General features: G+C 36.3%; 1 protein-coding gene across 1 annotated transcript; it reads right to left on the reverse strand.

Moving 5' to 3' along the window:
- Nucleotides 1–1480: 1480 nt before the first annotated feature.
- Nucleotides 1481–24940, reverse strand: LOC139731276 (whirlin-like). The gene is made up of 14 exons (XM_071642162.1): nt 24044–24940; nt 15832–16047; nt 13917–14042; nt 11740–12024; nt 10351–10566; nt 8900–8995; nt 7277–7426; nt 7013–7102; nt 6061–6374; nt 5205–5475; nt 4462–4533; nt 3150–3737; nt 2369–2539; nt 1481–1836 (listed from the first exon to the last, which is right to left on the reverse strand). The coding sequence occupies exons 1-14, from the start codon at nt 24938–24940 to the stop codon at nt 1645–1647; spliced, it is 3684 nt and encodes a 1227-aa protein (XP_071498263.1). The 3' UTR covers nt 1481–1644.
- Between the last annotated feature and the right edge of the window lie 1987 nt (nt 24941–26927).

The following is a 26927-nucleotide window of genomic DNA, read 5'->3' on the forward strand; positions in this document are numbered from 1 at the left end:
AAAACTGGAAAGATGAAGTACTTCGAAAAGACAAGGTGATAGCCATGTACATGGAAGGTATCTTATCAAGCCAATGTAATGCACTTTACAAATCTCACATAAAAAGACTTTTTTTTGACAGATTGAGCATATGCCAGCACATTCTCAACAGTATATACATTTTATTAATACATGACAACATATAGATTATTTACATTGTTCCACAACAATGTGTAAGTCATAATCTATTGGTATACTGATAGACAGATGCACATTACATAATTTGTGAAATTTTATCAGTCTTACTTTGCAAATACAGTTCATATCAATATTCAAAATATCAAAGATATAGTATTGGTGACAGAGTTTAAACTTCAGCAAAGTTTCCTTTACACAAGAAAACTTGTGCTATAAATCACGAATGTGGAGTACAATCATTGAAATTTCATAATACTAAACAATTTGAAGCAATACCATCATGATTCAACATTCAAGGTGTAACTTAATCTAGCAGCCATTATTACGAAAACTCCCTGGCCTCCGATATCCTGGCCTTGCATATGAACTGGATTGTAAGAGTGCTTAATTTTAGATTGTATAAAGTGATAACTAATATTTCTTTTTAAATCTCTATATAGTAGCAAAGAGGTTCATAAATAATTGAGATGGCTTGCCAGTTAGAATGTCATTTTCCATAATGATTACCAGTTTGTTCAACAAATCAGTGATCAAAACTTATTTCTATTTTTTTTTTTCTTTTTGACCTGTAATTGTTCTGTTGGTCACATTCCATAATCTATTACTTCATCCTGTGCATCACACAAAATGTAAGACACATGTACAAGGTTTGTCATGAATTATTTTCCTTGTATACAATGTTAAAGGAAAGTTCAAGGCCAATCTTTCAGCTGCCTGACTGCACTCAGTAGTAATGTGGTCCAATGATATATCAACAGGTGTCGTAGTGTTTCCCATCAAGCAATATTGCTTGTTTCTTTTGATTCAACCCAAGATACTTTTTTAAACTGCTGAGTTAGACCGACAGGCTCACTGTGCTTCACATACTGGATGTATGTTCTGTGCATTCTATCTGTCTTCTCTTTGCCAGTTTCTAACTCTCATAGCAAAAGCTAGAATTAATCCGAAATGCCTACACTATACAGTCAATTTTATCACATATTACATGGCAAATATTGTTAGGTATGGTAGGATATGGTATTTCAAGATCTCATTCTGCCTGAAATCTCACCTTCACAATTTCAATAATCTATGTTTCTGAAGAAAATTGATGGTACAGGTATTTCATCAATGACAAAATTCTCTTCAGAGTTACAATCAACACAGCAACACTCAGAAATTGTACACTGTTCTCAAACAGAAAGAACACATATCATGAAAAAAACATATCACTTCAGTCAACAAAACAATTAAATATACAATGAATTAATAAATCTGTACATTCTAATATACATGTATCATACTCTGATGAATTTTAAAACACACTTGCCTGCAAGTTGCTTTATCAGAGCAGAGCTCAGCCTGCATGTTGGCATTCATAAACTTCTTTGTCATTAACTTAGCACATCGAACATTCAATATGATCTTGCATTTGTAAAGAATCTTGTGTTTGTGAAATACGTCCATTGTTGGGCCTTGCTTGGCCTTCTAGTACACCAGATTGAACTTGTTGGAATCTACAACCATAAACTCCATGGAGTCCGAACTCTTCTGTTTGAAACCCTCAGCAATGACCCTGGTAGCTTGTGAGTGGGAGAGGTCATGCAGTGGCTTCCCGTTGACCCTTAGAATGACATGACCCACCTTCAGATTGCTGCTGTGGTAGGCTGAGCCTCCATACTGAAACACAAAGACACAGACATGAGGTCCATAAATATAGTTCTCCTGTGACAAATATACTCAGTTATTAGACAATCAGTATGCTGAGCAATTGTCTCTTGATTCCATTTCCCAAATATGGATATTGTGAAAGAACACTGGTGTGGCAGATAGGCAGTAGACTGTGATAACAGGAGACCCTAATTTTGAAACCTTGCCAGCACATACAACATCATTGGAGAAGATGTTTGATCTAAAATGCTCCTCTTCATCCATGTGAAAAAAAAATGGCCAGCTAGTATTGCTGGTTCAATAATAACAGCATAACAGAATATTCAGGGAGTTTATTGTTTACATAGAATTACATGGAAGAAAAACAAGACAAATGAATCATTCTTCTCAGGTTTAATGCACAGTATTCTGTGTCAGCGATAGGTTCAAGTCCACATAATCCACTCAAAAGACTACCATGAATTTCAACTCGAATCTCTTCCTACTCCCTCTGTCATACTCTCTCAAGATACACATACATATCTCTTCCTTTGTTTCTTACCTGAACTTTGATGATCTTTGGCAGTGGTTGTCTTGTCCCTGAGCCACCCTCAACAGCAATCCCCAGGTTGGGCTTACTCTTTCTCACCACAATGATCTCATGGTGGGGAGGTCGGTCCTCTCTTGTATCCACGACAAGAGCTTCATCAGATTTCACTGATGTTGTCTTGACCTGTACAGACAGAAAGTGAGAAAAAGAGAGTCAAGTGATATGATGCATTGACGTATCTAAATCTGTGTGAACAATACTTGATCTTCACCTCTGAATTAACATCATCTCAAATTTCTTCTTCAAATATAGAACTATTTGAGCATTCATTAACTCCCTGGTAAAGAAATATTTATATTTACATCTTTTTTTATACTGCATACACATGATATACTACAACAAAGAAAAACATTGTTAAAAATAAATGAATTTTTACTACACAATATCACAGAGTACTGTTCACAAGGAGTATGCCAGTGGTTAAAATAGAACACAGTATGACAAAATATTTGACAGAAACAATGCAGTGAACATAGGAACCAGTAATATGGGATATAATTGATATGAATCTCTGGTGGGGATGAGCTTGAGGGTAGAGAGTGAGTGACTGTCAAGTCAACAACATTTTGATGGCATGTCTGACATTGTGTTGTCACTGGCTCAGTGTGCTTCGGCTGGAGTTAAGCTAGCCTGGGACCCTGGGTTATGTCACAGTAAGGAAAGACACTGTAATACTGGTATATCGTTAACAGGTATGTCATAACTTGAGTGGTAGAACTCTTCATAATCTAACCTGTGTCTTTTGGGTGTTGACTGGCAATCTCTCATGAGACATACTTCCTGTCCGGCCCTCAGAGAGGGAATAGGAGGAGGGGTCCGGGAGGACAAGATTGTTGTCGTCATCATCATCATCATCTGTCTGAAACTCGGGTGGTGGTGGTGGAGGTGTGGTAGAAGGAAGAGGAGGGGCATCTCCTAGGTACTGGTCTGGAGGAGGGGAGGGGAGTGGTGGGGGTAAAGTGATGGCACGATGGGTGTCTTCAAGGAACTCTGTTGGTGGTGGGGGCATCTCTTCCTGTGAAGGAGTGGTATCAAGGACAGGTGGAGTCAGGGGGTTTGGCTGTTTAAGGGGTTGAGAGGTTTCTCTTGTGGTAGCAGGGGGTGGTGGAGGGGGTGGCAAGACGGGCCGCTGGTGTCGGGACAGATGACTGCCGGGTTTTGACTTGTGCGTAGATGATGGCAAACGATGATTGGATGCAGGTGATGATGACGACGATGATGATGATACCGGTGATGTTGGATTGCTCTTTCTCAATTCATACAGTGTTTCACTAGCCTTCTTGGTCTGGTTCACACTTCTCTTTTGATCCTTTGGTGTATGCTGCATGTCATTGAATAAAACAAAATAAAAAATTGTCAAATTAATGCATGCATGACTTCTAAATGATATAAAAAATCAAAATATTCCATTTTTACTAAGTGAGTGAAAAACAATATCAACATTAACCTGGACACTCCTTTGTTTATCACTTCTCTCTGTTTTTTTCTTCTTTTTTTTTTAATCATACATCTTAACCTTTCTAGGGTGGGCCCTAGGAAATGGTGAGGCTGAAAGAAAGTTTCAAGAGTATCTTGCTTTTTCTTTTTTCTCCAGAGTAACACAAAAACCTTGAAAAATTTAAAATCTAGAAGATGTCACTTTTTGTGAACAGTAATTGTTCAGAGTGCATAAAATTAGATGGACAGTTTGCTGTAGTTGTCTTTTTTTGCTGCTTAACTACTGTTACTGAAGGATATACATGTAAGTATTCACTTTGTTCACCATAAGTATCTCTTTGAATACCATGAAATAAGCAGGCATGCTTTCAGTACAGAAAAGCAAGTGAGCTAGACACATCACCCAAAATCCATTTAAAAAGCATTTCACAGGCTTAGTGGTAAGCATGGGCACTTACTTCTCATCATTAATTTTCTTATGGTGGTACTTATAATTTTGACTCTCGACTGTAAGACAGAAATGTCATGATATCCACCAATGATTACCACAAATGAATACACAATACTGCACTCTTCATGAACTACTGTTACTCTAAATGCTGACTTACATGAGTAGGGTCACTAATTCGCCTGGGAATTCCATCAGTCCCACTGTTTTGTCGGCTGATCAATTCTCCAACCTATATTTTTTAAGGGAAAAATATCAAGAAAACTCTAATGGTCTCTGCTGATTATGCATTGACAAGGAAATACAAAGTATATTGGTTTATATGAAGAGTAAACTTAATCAAACATGATGAAAAATGTCATTCAAATAAGAAATAGGATATTAAAAATAAGGTCATGGAACTCTGAAGCTTTGCAAATCTTAAAAAAGAAACAGTGATATCAGCATAATTACATAGAAAATGATGCATTAGATGAGGCAATGGTTTCAATATAATACAATCGATAAAGGCATTTTTGTCACAAATTTAGTGACTGTTGCTCCAACTAAGTTTGTACTGCTAAATCATTAAATCTCTAAAATCATTTACTGTAAAGGAGTTACTTCCTTTTTTTCTTCTTTTCTGAAAGACACATTTTCAATGGGCATTCATATGCAAGGCCATAAAAACAGTCATTTTAATTTACTTTATGCTACAGTGAACATGACTCATTTTCAAAGTAAAACAAAATTAAAACTGCAATTCCATAAACACTTAAAGTTTGTGCACATCATCGTTAAAGAATTATCAACACTTCTTTCATTCTCGTCTACAACATGATGCAATAAACTGTATCGTAATTCTGATAAGATCACTTCCTCCCTGTTTCACTCAAATTCAATGATCAAGAGTGACAAACTCACCACTGAATTTGATCCTTCAGTTGACACACTATCGAGGCTCATCCGTCGCTGCCTGCTGTGGGACCGAGCTGGACGGGGCTCTCCACCTGAGTGCATCGTCGACATCGAAGCCGACGTTGACTCCTTGGATGACTTCATCCCAATGTCTGTGCCCCTGTCTGAGGATAGCTGCGTATTGCAGTCTGGCAAGCGAGGGCTCACTTCAGATGACCGAGGACTAATGTCTGTATCACTGGCCATAGAGTTTGGTGAAGATGTCAAAGTCTTTAATCTAGAAATAGAGGATGTAAACGTAAGTACTGTCAATTCCAACAAAAATGTAACACATTAAATCCATCAACATTTGTTTTGATATAGTGCATATTTCAATGAACTGATGTGGCAGACTAAAAAAATCTTTCACTTTAACTTTCATGATGCTGCAAATCTAAAAAAAAAAAGGAAGAAAAAACACTGATTATCATATTGGTGTACATGCAAGGTTTGCTCATAGTGTATATATTTGATTCTGGAATTATCATTTTCTTTTTTTTTTTTTTGGGGGGGGGGGGGGGGGGAGGCATATCCTGACTCTGGTAATCATCTTGGTGTTTGGGAAAGAGGGAAATATCACAGTTTTTAGATGCTGATTTATTGTTACTCATTGCAATTATCCGGAGATACATATATTTGAAGATAATCTTTAATACGGACAAAATACTAATCATAATTACCACTACTTGAAACATATATATCTACTTATATCCCATGACAGATGAAATACAGAGTTGATTCCTATAGATTTTGTTGTAATGAATTGCTTAATTTCAATGTGTTAAACTCAAATATACTGTAGGAGCATGAGTGCTGTACTTACTTGTCAAAATTGATATTTCCATTGGTATATCCATTGGTCAGTGTCAGGTCAACTCCACTATCCTCACTGGGGCTTTTGGTGCTGATGTACATAGGTTCAAGAGGCAGGCCCACCCCCCGACCACTAGTGGAAGGTTCCTCTGGCAAGTGGCTGTTGTAATGCACATCCACTGTGACCTTCTGGATGTTGGGTGAGTCCAGTGAGTTGAAGAGGGACTTGGGTTTGAAGGTGGAGGGTGAGGGAGAGGAGCGATGTTGGTTCTGGTTGGGTGTGCTGCCACTGTTATTGTTGATTGGTGAGCCAATAGCATAATCCTGCATATAGACAAGGAATGTTATATGCATCACCTCTAACAAAAGACATCAACTACCACATTATGTTACATTCTCAGAGAACTGACATAATTTGTCTAGGAATTAATACTTCACACTGATTATGGGCACAACATTATTTATTGACAATTGTTATTCTTTTAAGATACATTGAACTGAAAGACATTAGTTGCCCCCCCCCCCCCCCCCCCCCCCCATATAAGGATATATCTTGAAAGCAATCTAACATGTTATAATTTCTTTCAGGTTTCCTTGATTTCAGTCAAATTGGGCGCGAGTGCTACAGTAGGCCTAACATGAAGTTAATATGTCATTTGAAAGATACTGAATCTGTAGCATTAAAAGACATCACACCCTTAGTTCCCATAAACAATGGGGAAATCTGATTTCAGTATGAGATAACACATATATCATTCACTAAGAAACAGTCATCCTTCAGAAGTTGAGAACATAAAGTAGGATTTTTCTCAATCAGTCCTGTTTACTATAAAGTGTTGCCTCTGCATGCATAAAATAGACACTGATAAAATACGATATTACATACAAATGTATGTATTAATCTTGCTAGGTCACAATATAGACGCTGTGTGAGATACTGGCTCAAAATTCATCACACTCACAGGTAGTGCAAAGTCTGGAAGCCCATTTGTGTCATCGTTGATCTGTCTTGTGTCAATTCCTGGGTACCTGTCTTCTGGTTCGTTGATTACCTGATGTAGATTGGAAACACAAATCATGAGGGAAAATTCAGAGAATGCTGCTCATCTCTGCTCAAGAAACTATCTCAATAATATTATAAAACAGTAAACAGTGTGAGTGAGACATTTTGTGTGTGTATATTTCCTAGTTTATCTGGTTAAAAAAAATGCAAAATCAGCACTTACCCTGATATTTGGTGGAAGCTGTTTCGGCACTTGTGGCGGGGTCAAAGGTCGTGAGTCAATGGAGCTGGATGAGTTATACCGACTGCTGTTTGACATGGTGTCTGTGAAGGAGGTTTCTCTTTCATTCATAAAGTAACCCCGCTGCCTTGCCTGTGTTACACAGAATACAAAATGGAACAGCTTGTTGAGTGGTCAATGTTTTTTTTTTCTGATTGTCAATTACAAGTAATATACCTCCATTTTGTTGCTGTCATGCCTCTAAAGATCTTGTTCCCCAATCAATATGTTATACTTTTAATATCATCACAAAACATTGAGCCTGTGATGTAAGTTGTTATGAAAGTTCAAAACAAGAATTACCAGTTAATTTAATCCATATGAATCTTCATTTATGTTCTTTTCTTTTGTAAATGAGAACTTGCACACATAGAAGACATATAGTGGATAAAATACAACTGCTCATCATTTTCACTACTAAAAGAAGTGTAGTTTTTTACTGTGTCTGATATGCTCATCTCTATGAGTTCCATACCTGTGATATGGAAGTTTAATTACACTTCTCAGTTTTACACTACACATCTCTTCCCATTTTTCTCTTCTTTTACATCCACATACAATTTGAGAATACCACTTATCCTGTTAAACAAGCAAAGATGTGAGTGGTATAAACATGTACCTCTTTACATGCCATGCCTATCTTCATTAAATCTGTGCTAATCAAAAGGAACTAAAAAAATTAATCAGATTCCTGGACTCTCGACATACGTGTGTTAAAGACATCATCTAAGGCATGTATGCACACAGCATCATGTCAGCATCTATAAACATTTGCTGCCTAAAGTTGTATGTGTGCGATCAATAAATATTCCTCTCCTTTGGGAAATGTCATGTGCTTAGAACAGCTGAACCAACAATGACCTCAGCCTACCAATTTGCCTTTCTAATGTGTTCAACCATTGCTATGGTAATGTCATAATAATGCCATCTGACAGCTACTCATCCACAGTCTGGTTCAGCCGTCACTGTATTAATTTTCTTATACATAAACCAAATAGTGTGTGTTTTTGCACTTGTAAGTTGTATTATTTTGTTTTTAAAACAACTGCTTGGTAAGTATTTCCACATTGGGGTTGATCTTGTTTCACATAAACCACAGTTCCCTCTTTCAATGCAGATCTGCCTGTTAAGTTGAAAACTGTGTTTTGTCTTATACTGCATTTAGAGAGTATTGACCCCTTGGAAAATATAGAGCAAAAAGTTGTTTTTTTCTAAAGAACATCTGGCTGAAAATTGACTCTCTGTCATCTTTGCAGATCAATTCTTCACAGAATTTAACTCATGGTGCTGAAAACTTACAACACACTAATCAACTAATCAGTATCCTTGGAAAGATAACTGAACTTCACTGACTTTAAGGTATTTTATGAGCAGAACATCCTTGGTAAGGGGAGAGGGAAAGTGACTGATTGAGCTAAATAAAGGTTGAGATCACCAAATAAAGGTAAGTAACTGCATTTCACATTCAAAATGCCATCTTAGACTTATAAATCAATGTGAAGTTGATATTCATAAACCCTTTGTGAACCTGCATTTTTCCTGCTGAAGTTTTCCTTTGGATCTTACCTTCATTGCTTCCACCTCCTTCTTTAGCACCAGGCTGTCAAATCTGTCAATATCCCTTGGGTGGATGAAGGCACGGATCTCTGACAACAATGAAAACTGAAAGAAAAGACAGGTTCTGGTCACATGACTGCCATATACTATCCCATGTTGTCATGAGATACAGGACAAATATTTATATTGCTTCATATCCATCTAAATGGAAACAAAACCTGTGTCATGTTTATAAACAGGTCTCCATTCTAACTGAAACATTAGGATAATAGAAAATTCTTATTGAAAGAAATTCAATACATGCTGAAGAATCAAGCAAATTCATATGCGCTGTCAACACAGTATCAAAAGCTCTTAAGTAAATTACAAGATGTCCCTAAATTTGTGTCAGCACAGTACAAGGATATTTCTGGGTGAATTGGTTCAGAATAATTGAGTAAATTTACAGGATCTAACCCATTGATCAAGGTAAATATGTCTTCAAAGTATTAAAAAATTATCTATCGGTATTGGAATTCAGTCTTAAAGTATCACAGTAATTATGAAGAGATTATTATAAGCGCATAAGCATGAAAGAAATGTTCAACCATATGTTGCTTCTGACCATAATCTAACGGATCAAACATACGAAGTGATATCTTTTCAACTGAAACTTTAAAGATCCTGTTTACCTTTGGGAGCAGTGATTTAAAAAATGTTCAAGATATCTCTTGATGCATATGTGTAAGTCAGTTGTATCACAAAACATCCTACCATATAAAACTTTTGCAATAAAGCCTTAAATATAAGGAGATATCACTATTTTTCTCATTAACCTGTAACTGTAGATGGTTAAGTCTGGAAATAGTTTTATTATAACTTGTTTTTATTATAACTTGTTATAACAAAATGTGAACAATATGTGTATTTAACAACACTTAACAATACTTAACATTGATTATACTGGCTCAAATTTTTACATTGGTTGTTTCTATCCCTAACTCACATTTAAGAACTATTTTGAAGCAGTAATGCTGGGTTTTTGTTTCATCTGCAAATGGCAAATTATGCTTAACCATAATTTATAAATTACAAATTATTCATATTTGTTCAGATAATGTAAAGCTCTTCTTCGAATCATTAAAGTAAGTTATATTTTCTGCAGTAATATTCACATATTTCATCTTAAAATATTTCACCTTCAAAAAAAAAAATCTGTAAGCAAAAACATTTTGTATGAAACTTCACATTTAACCTTCTCAAACCCTTCATGGAATTTGTAAGTCTCATGGATATGCTGCTGGACACATGAACCTCTTACTTTCTTTGCAAAAGAACTTACTGCATGCAGATGATGAATGCAAGCAGGGGCATATCACATACTTGGCAAAGTAGTTTTAGAGTTGCAAAAATGAGAATCTTCATCCCAACTGACTATTCTTATCAATATATTGGGGTTTAATCTAGGTCACACACCATACCTTTGCATGAGTGTCGAAGAGCTCAAAGAGCGCCATCACCAGGGCATCAACAGTGATGGTACTGTGCTGATACTCCTCCAGATAATACATCATGGTACCACGCTCATTGTCATTGAGAAGGGTACGGGACTGGTCCTCCAGCATGCTCCAGTTCTGCACCCCTGCCATGCTCTTGCTGTACATCATTTGGGAACCAATGCCACGGCTGAAAGCAGACTGTTTGGTGCAGGAAACAAGAAATAACAGCATCTTGCTCATGAAAGTATCATTCACAAATTAAACCTTGAACACATATTTTAATTGATTTTTCTGTACACATGCATTAGTGTACAGCTCCAAGTATTTTTACACAAATTTGAATGCAATCCAGATATATAAACTCTAAAGCAGGATGTGAACATTCCATACCAAGTACTATAAATAACTTTTAAAAAGTACACAGCTTTAATGTTAACCAATATATGCTACGAACCGAATGGCAATACGCTTCCTGTTTTTATTTATTTGTGTGTATCTTTTTCAGTATACACAATTTTTTCTGGTTGTTTGGAAACAAGTGTATATTTTGTTGAAATATAAACACATTTTTTATATCTTCTCTTCACTCTTAAAATCACTCTTTGAAAATGCAGGATTCCTTGCTAGAATCTGATGGTTATATTTGATAAGCTGCTACTAGATTAAAATGTCTCTGGCACTCTCCAGGAGCAGATGCATGATGATCTCATGCTTAAAGGACAAATTCACCTTCATAGACATGTGGGTTGAGTTAATGCAGCAATATTAGTAGAACACAACAATGACAGTTTGAGGAAAATCGGATTTATTAATTTTTGAAGTTTCTACTAAGTCACGGCTGGATGAGAAGACTACTATAGCTTGTGATGTCATATGAGTACAACCATATAAAGAAAGTATAAAGAAAATTCAAGATATTCTCACTTTTCTCACATAATAAAAGAACACTTGACTTCTGTCTTTCAGAAGTCAGGGGGAATGATATTACCCCTAACATAAGTCAGTAACAAGTCGAAGAAATGTGCACTTTATTCAAAAAGTCAAGTTTTGTGAAATTCTCTTTTTATTTTCCTTATATTGTTGTACGCATGTGACATCACACACTGTAGTAGTCTTCTCCTCCAGCAGTGATTGCACAGATACTTAAAAAATTCATAACTTTTGAACGGATTGTCAGATTTTTCCAAACTTTCACTGATGTGTTCTGCTAATATTGTTGCCTTCACTCTATCCACATGTATATGAAGGTGAACTTTTCCTTTAAGGATGTTTAGTTGGGAGATTTTGGGAGTTTGAATCCTATTCCTTTAGCTCAAGTGATTACAAAATACTGATGTTTCTGTGTTTAGAACTGAAGTCAAACCAACTCACCTCAGGCCTCTCTGGTAGCTCACTGTAGAGGGAGTCTGTCTCATCAATCACCCCGCCCCCACTGCCCCGTCTGACACCTTGCCTAGAGAGGGTGGGGGAACCCTTGTCCACCTCATCACCTGTCAACCACTGGGTCCTGTCAATGGTGGTCCTGGCATAGGGCAATTTCCCAACATCCTTGATAGTCATCATCATTAGCTTGGAGGATTTTAGGATGTCAACCGCCTCTTGGTGCTCGATGTCCAGGAAGTTGCGTCCATTGATGTCCATGATTTGATCACCAACCTGTCAGTATAGGAGAACTCATGCATTTAAACAAAAATATCTGTTCTTTCTAGATGTCATCTATTTTATTTTGTTTTTTAATCTTGATGGACACTGGCCTAGATAGCTTTGAAAAACTTTTACTGGTTAATACTGAGTAGATTGCTAATGAATAGAATTTGGAAGAAGCTTAACAAGATGACTTTTATCTACAACTGTACGTATCATATTTGCATACATGTCTGAATTGTATAAGCATCACATCTTAAAAATGAGAGAGCATATGATGCTATTCTCAGCAGTGTTAATGGTCTTGACAAGCATTTGTTGTACTTCACTTAGACAATCATATCTCTCTTGCCCTCTCAGTACAGTAGCAATGCACAATTTTGGAAACAAATATCAAATTCTTTGTAGGTCTACTATCTGCAGCAGATTGATACTTGCCATGGTTATGAAATACGCTACAGTGTATATCATTATCCTTCTATCCTTGAATGTTTACATAAGAGGCATATATAAACAGGACAAATATCTCTTTTTGGGAGAAACTAATCCATTGTTTCATCTCTATATACCTTTCAAAGTGCCAATTTTTGAACGAATTAAATCTGCCACTACTATGAGTGAATTAAAATGTACTTGATGATGAGATAGAAATGAAAAAATATAATAAGACAAAAGACATAATCCCTGATTATGTCTTTTGTGAAATGTATGTGTATTCTTTATGTTTGGTGAAAATTAGAACAAAAGACAAGGCAAGTGCCAAATTGTGTCTCGCCCATTCGCGTACAAGAAATTAATACTTTTCTAACTCCCAGAAGTTCATTGACCCGCCTACAATTATGTATGCTCTTTGACCTTGTGGTGGCCTTCAACTCCCCAAGGGACATTTACCATCCAAGTTTGGTCACAAACGGACAAAGGGATCAAAAGTTCTTAGCCATAATCGAAATGCGCCATAAAAACTTAACGATGGGCCCTAAAAATTTGTTGACCCCTTTCTGTGACCTTTGACCTTGTCATAACCTTTAATTCCCCAAGGGACATCTACCATCCAAGTTTGGTCACAAACGGACAAAGGGATCAAAAGTTATGAGCCATAATCAAAATGCTCCATAAAAAACTTAACATTGGGCCCTAAAAGTTTGTTGACCCCTGTATGTGACCTTTGACCTTGTGATGACCTTCACCTCTCCAAGGGACATCTACCATCCAAGTTTGGTCACAAACAGACAAAGGGATCAGAAGTTATGAGCCATAATCAAAACGCGCCATAAAAACTTAACATTGGGCCCTAAAAGTTTGTTGACCCCTGTATGTAACCTTTGACCTTGTGATGACCTTCACCTCCCCAAGGGACATCTACCATCTAAGTTTGGTCACAAATAGACAGATACATCAAAAGTTAGGAGCCATAAACGAAACGCGCCTTAAAAACTTAACATTTGGCCCTAAAGTTCATTGACCTCTGCCTGTGACCTTTGACCTTGAGGTGCCCTTCATGTTTGGTAAAATGTGGAACTTTGCATAACCACTCTTCCCTCCAAGTTTGATTGAAATTGAAATCCTCAGTGTTATAGAGAGTTATTCAAGTTTTTGTAGCGTTACGGACAGACGACAGACGGACGGAAGATGGACGGACATACGCTGCAGGCGATCCCTTAGTCTCCCCACACCTCCGGTGGGCTCGACAAAAAATAAAATAGGAAAGAAAGCTGAAAGAAAGCATCCATGGGGAGAACTAATAGCTAAGCATAGTTTTGAAATGTGAATGAAATCAACTACACACAAACACAAAATGGCTGATAACAACAAAATTCTGTGGCACATTAATGTGTGAAAACATGTTATGCTGTTGTCCTTTGGATGGCAGCCAACAAAGGCATTTACAGTGCTAAGAAGCTTACCTTCAGGCCACAATCATCTGCCACTGAGTAGGTATCAATGCCAGTGATGTAGATACCAAGACCAAACTCTTTCCCTCCACGTATCATTAGGCCCAGGCTCTCTCCTTCATTCACCACCACATTCACCTGCAAGATAAAGGGATCCACTGGTTTAAGACACAATCAAATACATGTAGAAGCATTTTGATATGTATTAACATTAACTTTTAATATTGCAGTCTTCACTGAATGTCACATCAACAACTTATATCACAGAGTCCCTTCTGTGTGCAGGTCTCACTATATATCCTTGATTCATGGCATAAATTTCATGCCTTGTAAGTAATTCCATGTGACATCTACAGTAAATGCATACTGACAATAACAAAATAATATAATTTATTAATTCATTGGAACAAAAACACCACATCCATATTAAATGGCAATGATGTATCAAGATACAGCCATTGATGACTCTGAACAAAACAATGTTTATCACACATCTCTCCCAGTGACAACTGGTCAGGTATCCATAGCTAGAAAATGCAAGAAATAATCCTCGGTATGCATCTCCTTTGTAAAACATTGCAATATTTATGAAGTAATGTTTTAATGTTTGCTCTTGTATTTACTGAACAAACAACTCACAAGGCTGCTCTCAATAAACCACTGTCAAATGAAGAAACCTAATACAGTAAGCCTAAACATATGGGATTCTCATTTGCCATGGAATATTACTATCATGAAAAAGTACCATGTAGTACAAGAAAGTCTACATGTGACCAATGGTCTAGAAGCTCATTTTTTCATAGCTAAATCTAACAGATTAATAGTTTTCACAAAAGTAATACAATACAATACCAGTAGAAAAAACAAACAAACAAACACTCACACAGAGTGATACTTAATTTGAGTATATCATCAATAGCAAATGCTGCATCAAGATTAAAAAAGAGTAATCTACATCTGTAGCCAGTTTTCTTCAAATGATTTGATAATTACAAATTATGCAAGTCTTTTCAGCTTTCAGTGCATTTTATTATACTATATGTATGACTCAAACTGGGGTTCTACAAGACATGATGCCGTATTACAAACAGAAGCTTTGCAGTAGCAGCTGTTGCACCTGTGAAAACATGGCAAATATTGATTTTAATCAGTTCTGTACAGCTTGACTCACACTTAAAGCTAACAAGACTTCTCCAGCCACATTACTGAACCGCACTGATTCTCAATCAAAGGAGAAGACATTAAATTACAAATTCCAACAATGGTACAAATGCAACATACCAGTGTAATGCTGAGCAGAAAGGACAATCTGAAGTCAATATGAAAATCATGTCATGAAATCATTTTGTAATAATTAGTAATTAGCATTTAGCACTTAGCATTTAGTAATGTCACTGTGTCAATCCAGGTAAAAAGATTGGCAAACCAAAACACCTTCCCTTCATAAAAGTAGCATTCCCCTTGAGTTCATAGAGAGTGTGTGCAGACAATTTTCTTGGACACATATAAAAAAATTCGAAGAAGTTAATGTATGGAATTTGTGTCATAACATGAATCACCCAGTGTCAAGCAGGCCATGTAACAGCTAATATCAGAGATCTTGAAAGGAGAAAAAGTCTACCAGTATTTCATGGGATAATACACTCTCAAATAAACATTAAAATTGCCAAGCCATTATTAAAACACTAATGATGGTCAAAACAAACATCTGTTCATGTTCTGTGTAACTTCTGATGAAACACTTACAAATAAGAAGAACTCATTTCAATTTATGTCACAACTCTCTCCTGAAAGCATTCACTAAAAATACGAAGTACAAGATACGACGTACAGGAGATTTTTGAAGTCCTCAGTAGAAACCAATTATTTAAAACCCAAATCAGCAGATTAAAACAAAAAGTTTGTGAAGAAAGTATATAATACATACCTTTTTCTCATCTCCACTCTTCAGCAAGTTGAGACTACTTTTCCTGTTCTGGGAATCATTCAACATCCTCCCCCTCAGAGGGTCAATATCCGGAGGAGGAGAAACACTCCGTCCATTGGGGTCTACCCATGTGTAAGTCTGGTGTGAGAGGAACGATCCAGGGACACGCCCCACACTCTTGACATACAGCACCAGCTTGGTAGTATTCTTCAGAATCTGTTACAGGTAAAATATATAAAAGATAACATGTACTATTTCAATCTTTATTCACATACTATTACTTATTTGTTAAAGATTCATAATTCATTAAATATGATCATGATGTTTCTTGTGGATTCAACCTACTGTAAGAGAATTACTCTTACGTTTTCATGAAAATATACAGTGTAAACACTGTATCATTCATATTCTTAGACAATGTGTATTAATGAAAGTAAAAGGTAAACAATAGCAATGCAATGTATCAGAATGGAAAACTTTTTGAAGCATTGCATTTATATCACGAATACCATGACCACTCACTCCACTCCTTGCTCCACTCTGAAAATAGTAGAAAATCATGTTGAGGTACTTTCATGATGAGGTTGATGGTAGAAACATTTTCAAAGACTGTGATACAATGGCCATCAGTTACTAGTAACCCTTGTACTTGTACAATGTATGTGTCTCACTACTTTGTTCAAGATCTAAAAAGAGAAAATGGAAATGGTATTTTACCAACCCAGTAGTTGATAAATGCTCTTGTTCCTATTCTCTATGATGCAAAAGATATACCAATCTGGATAAGTGTTGAATATGACAGGTCCGTAATTCTTGCTTGTACTCATCTGAATTTGAATGTTTCGGTTATGGTTATCATGTCATGTTTATCGAACCCTGCCCGCTTTCTGACTGATACATAAGGATGATCTACACAATGATATCAAATGCATTTTGCTTATGATGGCTTCAAGCGTCCTTTAGTTTCATATATTTGCATCGTTTAATTGGTAGATCATGACTTTGTTGCACAAACAAGAAAAAGTAGAAAACTCACAATAAACAAAAGATCACATTTCCTAGAAAATCGATCAACAAGTCAAGCCATCACATAACAAATGCAAATCCCAGCTCAGATCATGAGACAAGGTCAATTTGTTTTTAAACAATCTCTGTATCACAGCAAGTCCTTCTTTCTTCAACCGCATGTGTGAATATATGTGTGTATGCGTGAGTGTGTGTCTGAGTGTTTGTGTGCAGGCATAGTGCGTGCACCCTGAATAGATGTAGTTCCATTTCACTGAGCATCCTCTTTTCATAATGCCTAGCTGCCTCCTCAGGGGTAGAGGAAAGTATTGATTATTCTCACTATTATACCTCCAGTGTGGTCTGAATGGGATTCAACCCCTCTTTGCATGACAATGGGTACCAGCCACTATTATTTGCAAAGCCCATGGGTTCAGCTTTCCATGGGAGGGGAAAACATTAAAACTGACAAGGGGCAGAGCCAGAATCCATGCCAGTATCTGATATCACTTTTGTCTACACATACAGTTACAAGCACTCATAGGAACCTGAGAAGATTCAATGTCTATCTTGTTGCAGGAAACAAGATTCTCATGTGGCAAAGAAAAGATTGTTGTAGACCAATGATGCAATGACTTTAATCAACAAGCAGAATTCCTAATAGGCCCTACACAGAAATGCATCAGATCTACAATTGTACCCCATTCCTGTAACATGAATAATGATGACAAAATTTCAAACTGATGAACAAAATAAACTGCAAAAGTTTGTATATAGTATGCCTGCAAAGACTTTAATAAAATCAAACACAGAATGAAAATATTATCATTCACTGTTTAGAAGATTGTAGCACACTAAATGAATTTTGTTCTACATTTTGTACATGCAGGTACCAGTATGTACATGATTGTATGGTTATGCAGTTGCGACAGCACATGGTTCTACATTCATTTTGAAAGTGCACGATACTAATTCCACAAAATATCAAACATATGCCATGTGCCTACACAGTCATATGCTTATAATACAAGAAATAAAGCCCTGTAATCCATTTACAAAAATATACCGTACTTGAAGTATTTCATAATGGAGCAAAAGTTGCCTACTTGAATGGATGGCTATGTTACGAATGCCAGGTAAAGTGATTTACACTGATACTGCAAAAGAGACAAAAAATTGTCTTTCTGCTGAATATACAATGTATCTTCCTCGCCTAATGATAAATGTGTGAACTCAATTCTACAAAATAAAGTACATCTGTTTTTGGATGTCTCAGTCATTTAAAACCAAATGTCATGAAATAAACTTTGAATTCCTTTTAGAATTTTGTATGCTCTTTCATATATATTTCGTGAGTGGTTTTGTAATTACTCAGCAAAAAAGTTACTGTAAAGAGTGCGGAATCCCCATCTCAACTAAAACTATACCATCCCTTTAATTAATCTCTCAGGACAATTCTTAATCAAATAAATTGTATACAAAATGGTACTCTCTAAAGAAAATCGAGTGAAAATATTCACTCTTGAGAGTGACTACAAAAAAGAGTGAATTCAGAGTGAAATTGGAGTGAATTTCGAGTGAAAATGTTCATTTTCACTCATTTTGGAGTGACCTCAGGGATCACTCGAAGATTGAGTAATCCCTGACGTCACTCCAAAACGAGTGAAAATGAACATTTTCACTCTAAATTCACTCCAATTTCACTCTAAATTCACTCTTTTTTGGGTATTCACTCCTAAAAGAGTGAAAATTTTCACTCGATTTTTTTTAGAGTAGTTTTAAGTGTTAGCAAAAGCAACCACTGAAAATAATACATGTACATTTATTGTACATGTACATGTTGTATACAGCATCTGATTGCGCTGGTCATTTTATAATGAAAACTGTGAACTCCCTGTGTACCAACATCTAGTAAAACATGTGGTACTGTACCTATGTGTATATACAGTACATGTACAATTGTATATGTAATGTCTATAAGGTTGTATCTTTGTCATATTTGTTGATGAATTGATACATAATTTGTGTAATGATGGACAATGAGAGCACAATCAAAATCTGATAAAACTAAAAGGATTGCTATGGCAATTTAAAAGGTGAATACACACAGCTAATACATTTCATGAGTCACACGTTGCCACAGCAACCACACAGCATCCCAGGCTTGTGTCCCATCATCTATTGAGTTTACACAATGTGCAGCTGATGTAGGGTAGGCGCTGAGTATTGTGTCTGTTCTGTTCAGAATGCATCCTGTCATTGTGCCACTTTCATTAATTTGCCTGCAGCATCACTACCCAAATGCCTAGAGGAAAACAAGACTGCGCGCACTGCATGTACAATGTATTCAACCTTGGACCCAGAATAGAATCTTTGCTATAATGCTATACTGCTATACAATATCATGTATCTGTCAGAGACAGTCATAAATTTGTAGCTCACATCACAACTTAATAACACTATTAAAGTATTATGATGTTCATGATGATTATAGATGATTACAACACATCATCAAGTACATAGTGTACAATGTGTGCCACTGGACAAAACAGAAATTTAGAATGTTTAAATTGAGATTCATCACTGAATTAAAAAAAAATATATATTATATTCTACAGTATCAACTGTGCCAACAAAGGTAGTATTGTTCTGATTTTTCACAGAATTCCTCTAGTCTTGGTATTCAGCTGACTTGAAAACATCAGTGGTGACCTCGACATGTTTCATGTTGCGTTCGTGCACTTTTCATCCTTTGTATGCTGAGAAATCAGAGCTTTGCCACCTTCAGTGTGTATGATCAGGTTTCATGTGAGACATACAGAATACATCCGATCATGTGACACCCACAGCTGTAGGTCTTTCAAAGGCAGGTGTCCTGCTATTACAAGTAAGGTGTTTTATTTACATGCAATAAATACATGTTCAGTAAGTACAGGCATACAGTGTAGGCCTACCATTTTTTTTTAATTTGTCTCCAAACATTGTCTTTGCTATGGGGTACTCCTGATTAGAGGCTCTCAATGACCACCTGTGGAAGCACATTGTACATAAATGACATAAGCACACCATGCCTTGATTTGTAGCACAATCTGAGCATCTTCATACACATGCATGATGTTTAAAACAAAAAATGAGTAAACTATAAACTTCATGTTATAAATGAATATGACTCTCATTCCCTGGAGAGTAAAATCAAATGAACAGAAAGGTACAAGTTTGACTAAAATTAGGCATACACATAGTAAAACATAAAAGTTTTGAAATTTCAGAGTTTCAGATGAATTTTCATGAAAAAATAGAGTTTCCACACTCTGTGCAAATTTGTGGAGGTGATGATGTCACAGCTTCACAAAACATCAACTTGACCTGCTTACAATTTTCACTAGATGTCTTTTTATACAGGACATCAAAAGGAATACATTCTAAAAAGTGATGCACATTGCAGCTAGTGATTTTAGAGCTGTAACAACTTAGCTTTTTTTTTATTGTAAAGGAAGCTGTGGTTGCTATATTATATACTCCACTAAAACCAAAATCTGATGAATGATATTTACATACTGTACGTCAATAGGCAAAAACAATGGGCTTGCATGTTACAGTATGAGGTATTACGCTTCATCTAATCTGCATTTCCTAACATCACTGTCATATGCATAGCAGTGCATGTACATTGTACTAGTAAATTTGTAAAAATGTTTCTGATTTAAATATTAAATCAATCAGCAGAAAGTCTCACTGTGGCAATATTATGATCAATGACACCTAATCTTTACGTACTGTAGTCTGGTATATTACTATAAATTAGACATTATGGTGGCATTTAAAGGGATGGTATGGTTCTGGTTAAGAAAGGCCGGCATTCAGGTTTTAACTTTTTGCGAGATAATTAGAAACCACTTACAATGTATGTGCAATATTAATGAGCATACAATTCTAAGAGGAATTAAAACTTTACTTGATGAAAATCTATTTTGAAATGGCTGATATATCAAAAAACAAGGCAAAACAAAGTGGTCCTAATAAAAGGTGGGACCAACCTTTTATTAGGACTATTTTGTTTTGGATATCTCAGGCATTTCAAAAAAGATTTTCAGCAAGCAAAGACTTACTGTAATTGCTCTTAAAATTGTATGCTCTTTGATATTTCATATTTAAGTGGTTTCTAATTATCTCATAAAAAGTTAAAACCCGAGTCCCCATCTCAACCAAAACTGTATAATTGCTTTAATTTGGAAGCACAGACATTGTGGCTTGTAGTAAAGGTTGCTACAACTATCAAGGAAAAGCAAACAGATTCGGCAACTCTGACTGTCACCCTAACACATGGTATATCTCGAAGTACGGTACTTGTAGGGGCATTTTCAAGTATTCAAACCTAAGAAATGGGATCAAAATGATTTTTCCCAGTAGATACTGTCAAGAAAGATCAGTGTCTTTAACTCAGATCTGTTCACAATGAGATGCATCTAGGTCAAATAAAACTAGCTGAATCCTCTTTCAAAAAATTACAATGTACGATTTGTATGTCCTTTATAACTAAACCTTCATGACTGCACTGTACTCTTTGTTCTATGGGTAGTCATTAAAATGTCAGATGTAATTTACAGTGTACTTTACAAGTGGACACTGAATTTTTGAGGTCTATTGTAAAATCATTATAATGCTCAATTTTAATACCTATTCATTCTTTCCTAAACTATAATCATTCACTTTTGTGTTATTAAAAAAAAAAAAAAAGGTCGGCAGGTCTACAATGTACATGTGTACATGTACATGAATGTTGGTTCACTGGAATTCAACAGAATTATGATGAATATTTTACAAACAATTACAAACAAACTGTATGAAAACATCAGTAAAGGAGCTTTAAAAGGAGTCAAAAGAATGAAATGGGCAAACAATGTTGTCAGTTTAACAGATTTCTGTGCAAATACAGTGAAGCATGTCAGAATGTTTACCAATCACTCACAGAAAGAGAGTAAAGTCAACATCAGAGGTCTGACAAATCTATATTGGGATTATGTAAAGCAATTAGTCATTAAATCTGCTGTTTAACCTCTTGATAAGAAGGAGCAATAAGTTGGTATGAACATGCCAAATTTCTTAACATCCATGGAATATATGCAAAGTGTAAATGAGATAAAGTTATTTGGATACATTTAGGTACAATTTTATTCACATTATGATATCTGTAGATTAATACTGTACATGAACAGGTCTCCATGAAACATGCAAGCACTGGTTAAAAGATACTATGCTCTTACAAGGTCAATATTCCTTCTTCCACTCATCCAGTATACAAATGTACATATCATTATAACCACTTGCACAACTTTTTTTTTGGTCATTGATTTCAATATTGGGAGACCATTGATCACTATCAAAAACTGCACAGAAATCTGCATCATAGCAGATTATTCTTTGTACCATATGAAGAGTTTGGTCGCAAAAAACAATAAGTCCATTTTTGAAGATTTTGAAGTATGGTCTCTGCCATAAAGTACAAAATAATACCTTTTAAATGATATATTGGTCACTGCATATAAAGGTACCTTTTTTAAGTTGTGGTCAAAAGAAGCAAAAATTGTCTTATTATTCTCTTGATTTTTCTTGACCTTTAATCGCAAATATGTATTTGGCAAATATGGACTTATCGGTTTTTGAAAACAAACCCTTCATATATCTCATGAACTCAAGTATCATTTGTGGCATCATATTATCTCTAGGATGGGGGAAAAATTGTATGATTGCATCATTATTACATTGTAGGTCATGGGCAAGAAACAATATTTGCACAAAGCTGTCGACTCATTTGAAGAGACCAAAGTGACATATTACAACAAGATATCAACATTTCCTTCTTTTGGCAGCATACCTCGGTACATGTATAAAGAACTATAGTTACAATAAGCCTGACACGACAAAAGTACAGTACATGTAGAAAAAAATAAGAAAGTATAATAGAACTGCAAAAAAGTTCATGGAATATATTCATCTCACTTTGTTTCAAAAGGCTTATATCAAAAGTGAAAAAAGTTCACTCATTAACAATACCGGTACACATATTTGGTTAATTTCTATGTATGGATTGCATTTGAAGGGATGTACACCATACTACAAATGTACTAGCTGTTCATGTGTACACAACATAGGTGTTGAATCTTACAGGCTCTCATGCGCCAAGAATATCAGTAATGATAGATAAGGTGCATTACAAATGTCATTATTATCATTATCATTATCATTACTATCATAATTATTATTATCACTATCATTATTATTATTACTATTATTATGGTTATTTAGTGACTGCTGCCTGTAACGTACAATGTACTATATCAATGGCACACAGAGATGAACAAGTTAGGGTAGTGAAACTTACATTGCACATGCAGTCAGAGAGAGTATTAGGTGTGTTTGTACAGTTGTACAGTTGTATGTGTGTGTGTGTGGTGGGAGGCATTGCCATCAAATTCAATATTCAGCATTATCACTTATGACAATAAAACATGGATGGTACAGGGTGCTAACACGTGTGATATCTTCTTCTCTTTCTTTGCTTGATTTCCTCCAGTCAGAACTGCCAAAGGATGCACGGTTGTCCGATTAGTGATAAAACAGAAGTTTTTTTGTTTTTGTTTTTTCTGAGCGTACGATTGTAGTTGATATAGTCACAGACTTATAATGATGATTACACAATAGTACGTTTGTTACATGTATTATTGTAAGTCAAGAAGGAAGCTGCAGATAGACTATGAAAAAAAGAGGAGTTTCTCCAGTCAGAGAGTGAGAGGGAGATCTATACTTGTAAGAGTTTATACAGCAGAATCCCAGTAGAGTGAGCCTGGTAAAACGTTCATCTGAAATTGATTTGGTTGAGGTGAGAATGTTTTTCCCATCACTTTGGCTACTTGGTGAGGAAGCTGCCTCTGAAGATTTCGTAGATTGAGCAATGAATTATCATGAAGTTACTGTGTTGAGCGTCAATGTTGAATATTGTGATCAGAAGTTCAAATCCATGCAAGTGATCTGATACATTTTTAAAAATATTTTGTGAAATATTGACGGAAATGAGCAGAATTTAGTTCACAGAACAAAAAAAAAAAATGTGTGGACAAAAAAAAAGCATTAGCACAAAATGTTCTTCGAAAAAGATTACAACTCAGTGTACTATTTTTTTTTTCACATATATCTTAAATATTCTTACCTTCACTGCATCTGCATGTGATATCTTCTCAAATGGGAGGTCATTGACCTGAACAATCTGATCTCCCTTGTGAAGTCCTCTCTTCTCTGCAAGGCTTCGAGGTTCTACCAGTGAAACGTAGATCCCCACCGAGTGCTCCGCCCCACCCCTGATGCTAAACCCCAGCCCTCCTCCGTTCAGCTCTGATTTCCTCAGTACAACCCTCTTCAAGTCTCTGGTCTGGTCATTTGACCACTGGGCACCTGACGTCTTCCTGACAGTCTTTCCATGTAGTTCCTCTCCGCCTTGATGAATTTGCTGAAGAGAGGGTCTCTGCTGTTCTTGATGGAGTTGATGTTGAGGTTGCTGTTCATAGTAGCTCTGATTTTGCTGGAAACCTTGCAGCTGGGGATGTTGCGAGTTTGGCAGATGAAGGCTGTTGGGCTGGAGTAATGAGGTATTTGCTCTATTTCTGCCATTCTGCTCATAGAGTCTTGACTCGGGTCTCGAATGCATGCCCCGATTAGAACTAATATTGTTGGTACTGGTATTGCTCATAGAACTGACTGGTCTACTGGGACCTGACCCTGGGATAGTACAAAATGACTCAACATTCTGCCAGAACAGGCTCTGGTCTGAAGATGGAATAACTTTTCCAAGGAGGACATAAAGTTGTTTCTTCTCAGGTGTGTTCAAGATGGATTTGAGATTCTGCACGAGGGTGTACACGTTCCTCTTTGAGTTGTACTCGTTCAGGGCATGGACAAAGTGCGATTTGTCATTTTCAGCTAACAAAGTCGTCAACGATTCGTGAAGTCGGCGTACGTTGGCTGACATCGTGCGAGATCCCGAACCATGGCCACCGCTAGAAATACGAGATCGGGCCCGCGGGGGAGCCGGCGGGTGGCGGAGCGACATAGTGTCCTCTTCCGACACAGCGGCTTCGTGCTACTGTCACAAACAAGTGGCCCGACGGCCGAATTCGCTCCAAATTTTCCTTGTTGTTATCAGAAATTATTGCACCTAATTCTCACCATCGCACATGATTATTCCTCATATACTCCGTATGAAGTTTCTTGTGACCGTGAAGAAACAAAAGGTTGAGAAGTTCCACGACTTTCAACGACGATATAAACGGATCCTCAATTTCACCTGTACAACGTAACGTCCGATAGATAAAGGCATTTCGGTAAGTTGTCTATTACACTTTCGTAGTATTGTATACTTCTCTCGGCAAGAGGTATGACGCACACACAGACATGCACGACATGTGCACAGATAGCTATGCCAAGGACCAGCATTGCTGGAAGCCATTATTTACCGCTCATTGATTGGTCGAATGCACTTCGCGTCCATGACAACGGGTGTAGAATGTATGAGCGCTAGTCGTTGTTGTCTGGCCCGCGGTTTGATGCATAGGTGTATTACCACCGATGAATGTGGGGATCTTTTTTTGTTCCAAAAACAATAAAAGAGCTGTACTTTCTGTGACTGTATGGGATATATTGTAATCGAGTTTGTCTCCTGAAATCAAAACAAGCGAACGCCGAGTGATAATATTTGGATCAGACCACCACGCACGGCCAGTGTCGGATCATCATGCAGCTCGGTTCCTTTGTACTGTTTTCAAAGAACAAAGCCCACCACCTCAGCGTGACGAAATGACGTTCGCGAGGGCTATCCGTGTTGTGCTTGGCGGATATAGCCAACAATCACTTATTCTTGGGATCGACTTTCTTCAGTCTAGAGAAGTAGAGTGACAATACAGTACACATGTATTTTCAAAAACTTAAGTAGATGCCATATCTCAGCACTCAGCTTTTATCGACATATATAAATAGATAAAGAGATTATATATATATATATATATATATATATATATATACATATATATATATATATATATATACATATATATATATATATATACATATATATATACACACATACATACATACACACATATATATATATATATACATCATCATTGTCTATCATTGTCTTTACACTGACAAAGGTCTGAGGCAGACCAAAAATTTTGTAATAAAAAACTTCTCGTTGGATCCATGGCGTACTTGAGACTCTTCCTTCTTATAATTAGAACATATGGTCTCTGTCATAAAGTACAAAATGATACCTTTTAAATGATATATTGGTCACTACATATAAAGGTACATTTTTGAAGTCATGGTCAAAAGAAGCAAAAATTTTCTTATTATTCTCTTTATTTTTCTTGACCTTTAAAGGGATCGTACAGTTCTGGTTGAGACCTAATTTCAGGTTTCTAACATTTTTAGGTGAGATAATGAGAAATCTCTTATGAAATATGAAAGAGCATGTAATTCTATGATGAATTCAACATTTATTTGATAAAAATTGGTTTTGAAATGGCCGAGATATCCAAAAAAGAGTGATTCTAATAAAGTGTGGGACCCACACTTTGTAACGATCGCTTTGTTTTACTTTGTTTTTGGATGTTTCAGTTATTCCAAACCCGATTTCCATCAAATAAACTTTGAATTCCTCTTAAAATGGTATGCTCTGTGCTATATCATAAGTGTTTTCTTAGTATCTCGCAAAAATTTTAAAAGTCCAATTCTCATCTCCACCAATACTGTACTATCCCTTTAATTGCCGATATCTCCATTTGTCAAATATGGACTTATCGGTTTTTGCGAACAAACTCTTCATATATATATATATATATATATCTAATACAAGGGGGGCTGTTATCTATCCAGCAAAGCATTTTTATGTGTGTTTAATATCCTTCACTCCTTTTTCTTTCATATCAGTGTTTATTTCTCTCTGGGCTTGAAACTGGATTTTCCCCACACTTTTTTAAAGAATTAAAATAGAGATGAAAATGTACCTAAAAAACCTGCATTATTAAGTAGTTGTTGCA

This window comes from Diadema antillarum, unplaced genomic scaffold, assembly GCF_040938485.1.
Source record: "Diadema antillarum isolate AM-2024a unplaced genomic scaffold, OU_Dant_1.0 seq00000368_RagTag, whole genome shotgun sequence".
Classification (NCBI taxonomy): Eukaryota; Metazoa; Echinodermata; class Echinoidea; order Diadematoida; family Diadematidae; genus Diadema; species Diadema antillarum.

Coding starts and splice junctions, on each gene's coding strand:
- LOC139731276 (XM_071642162.1), bottom strand. CDS start 24,940: ATGTCGCTCCGCCACCCGCCGGCTCCCCCGCGGGCCCGATCTCGTATT. Junction 8,996..10,350: donor TCTTCGACACTCATGCAAAG/GTATGGTGTGTG, acceptor CTTTTCTTTCAG/TTTTCATTGTTGTCAGAGAT. Junction 1,837..2,368: donor CAAAGATCATCAAAGTTCAG/GTAAGAAACAAA, acceptor TTTGTGTTTCAG/TATGGAGGCTCAGCCTACCA.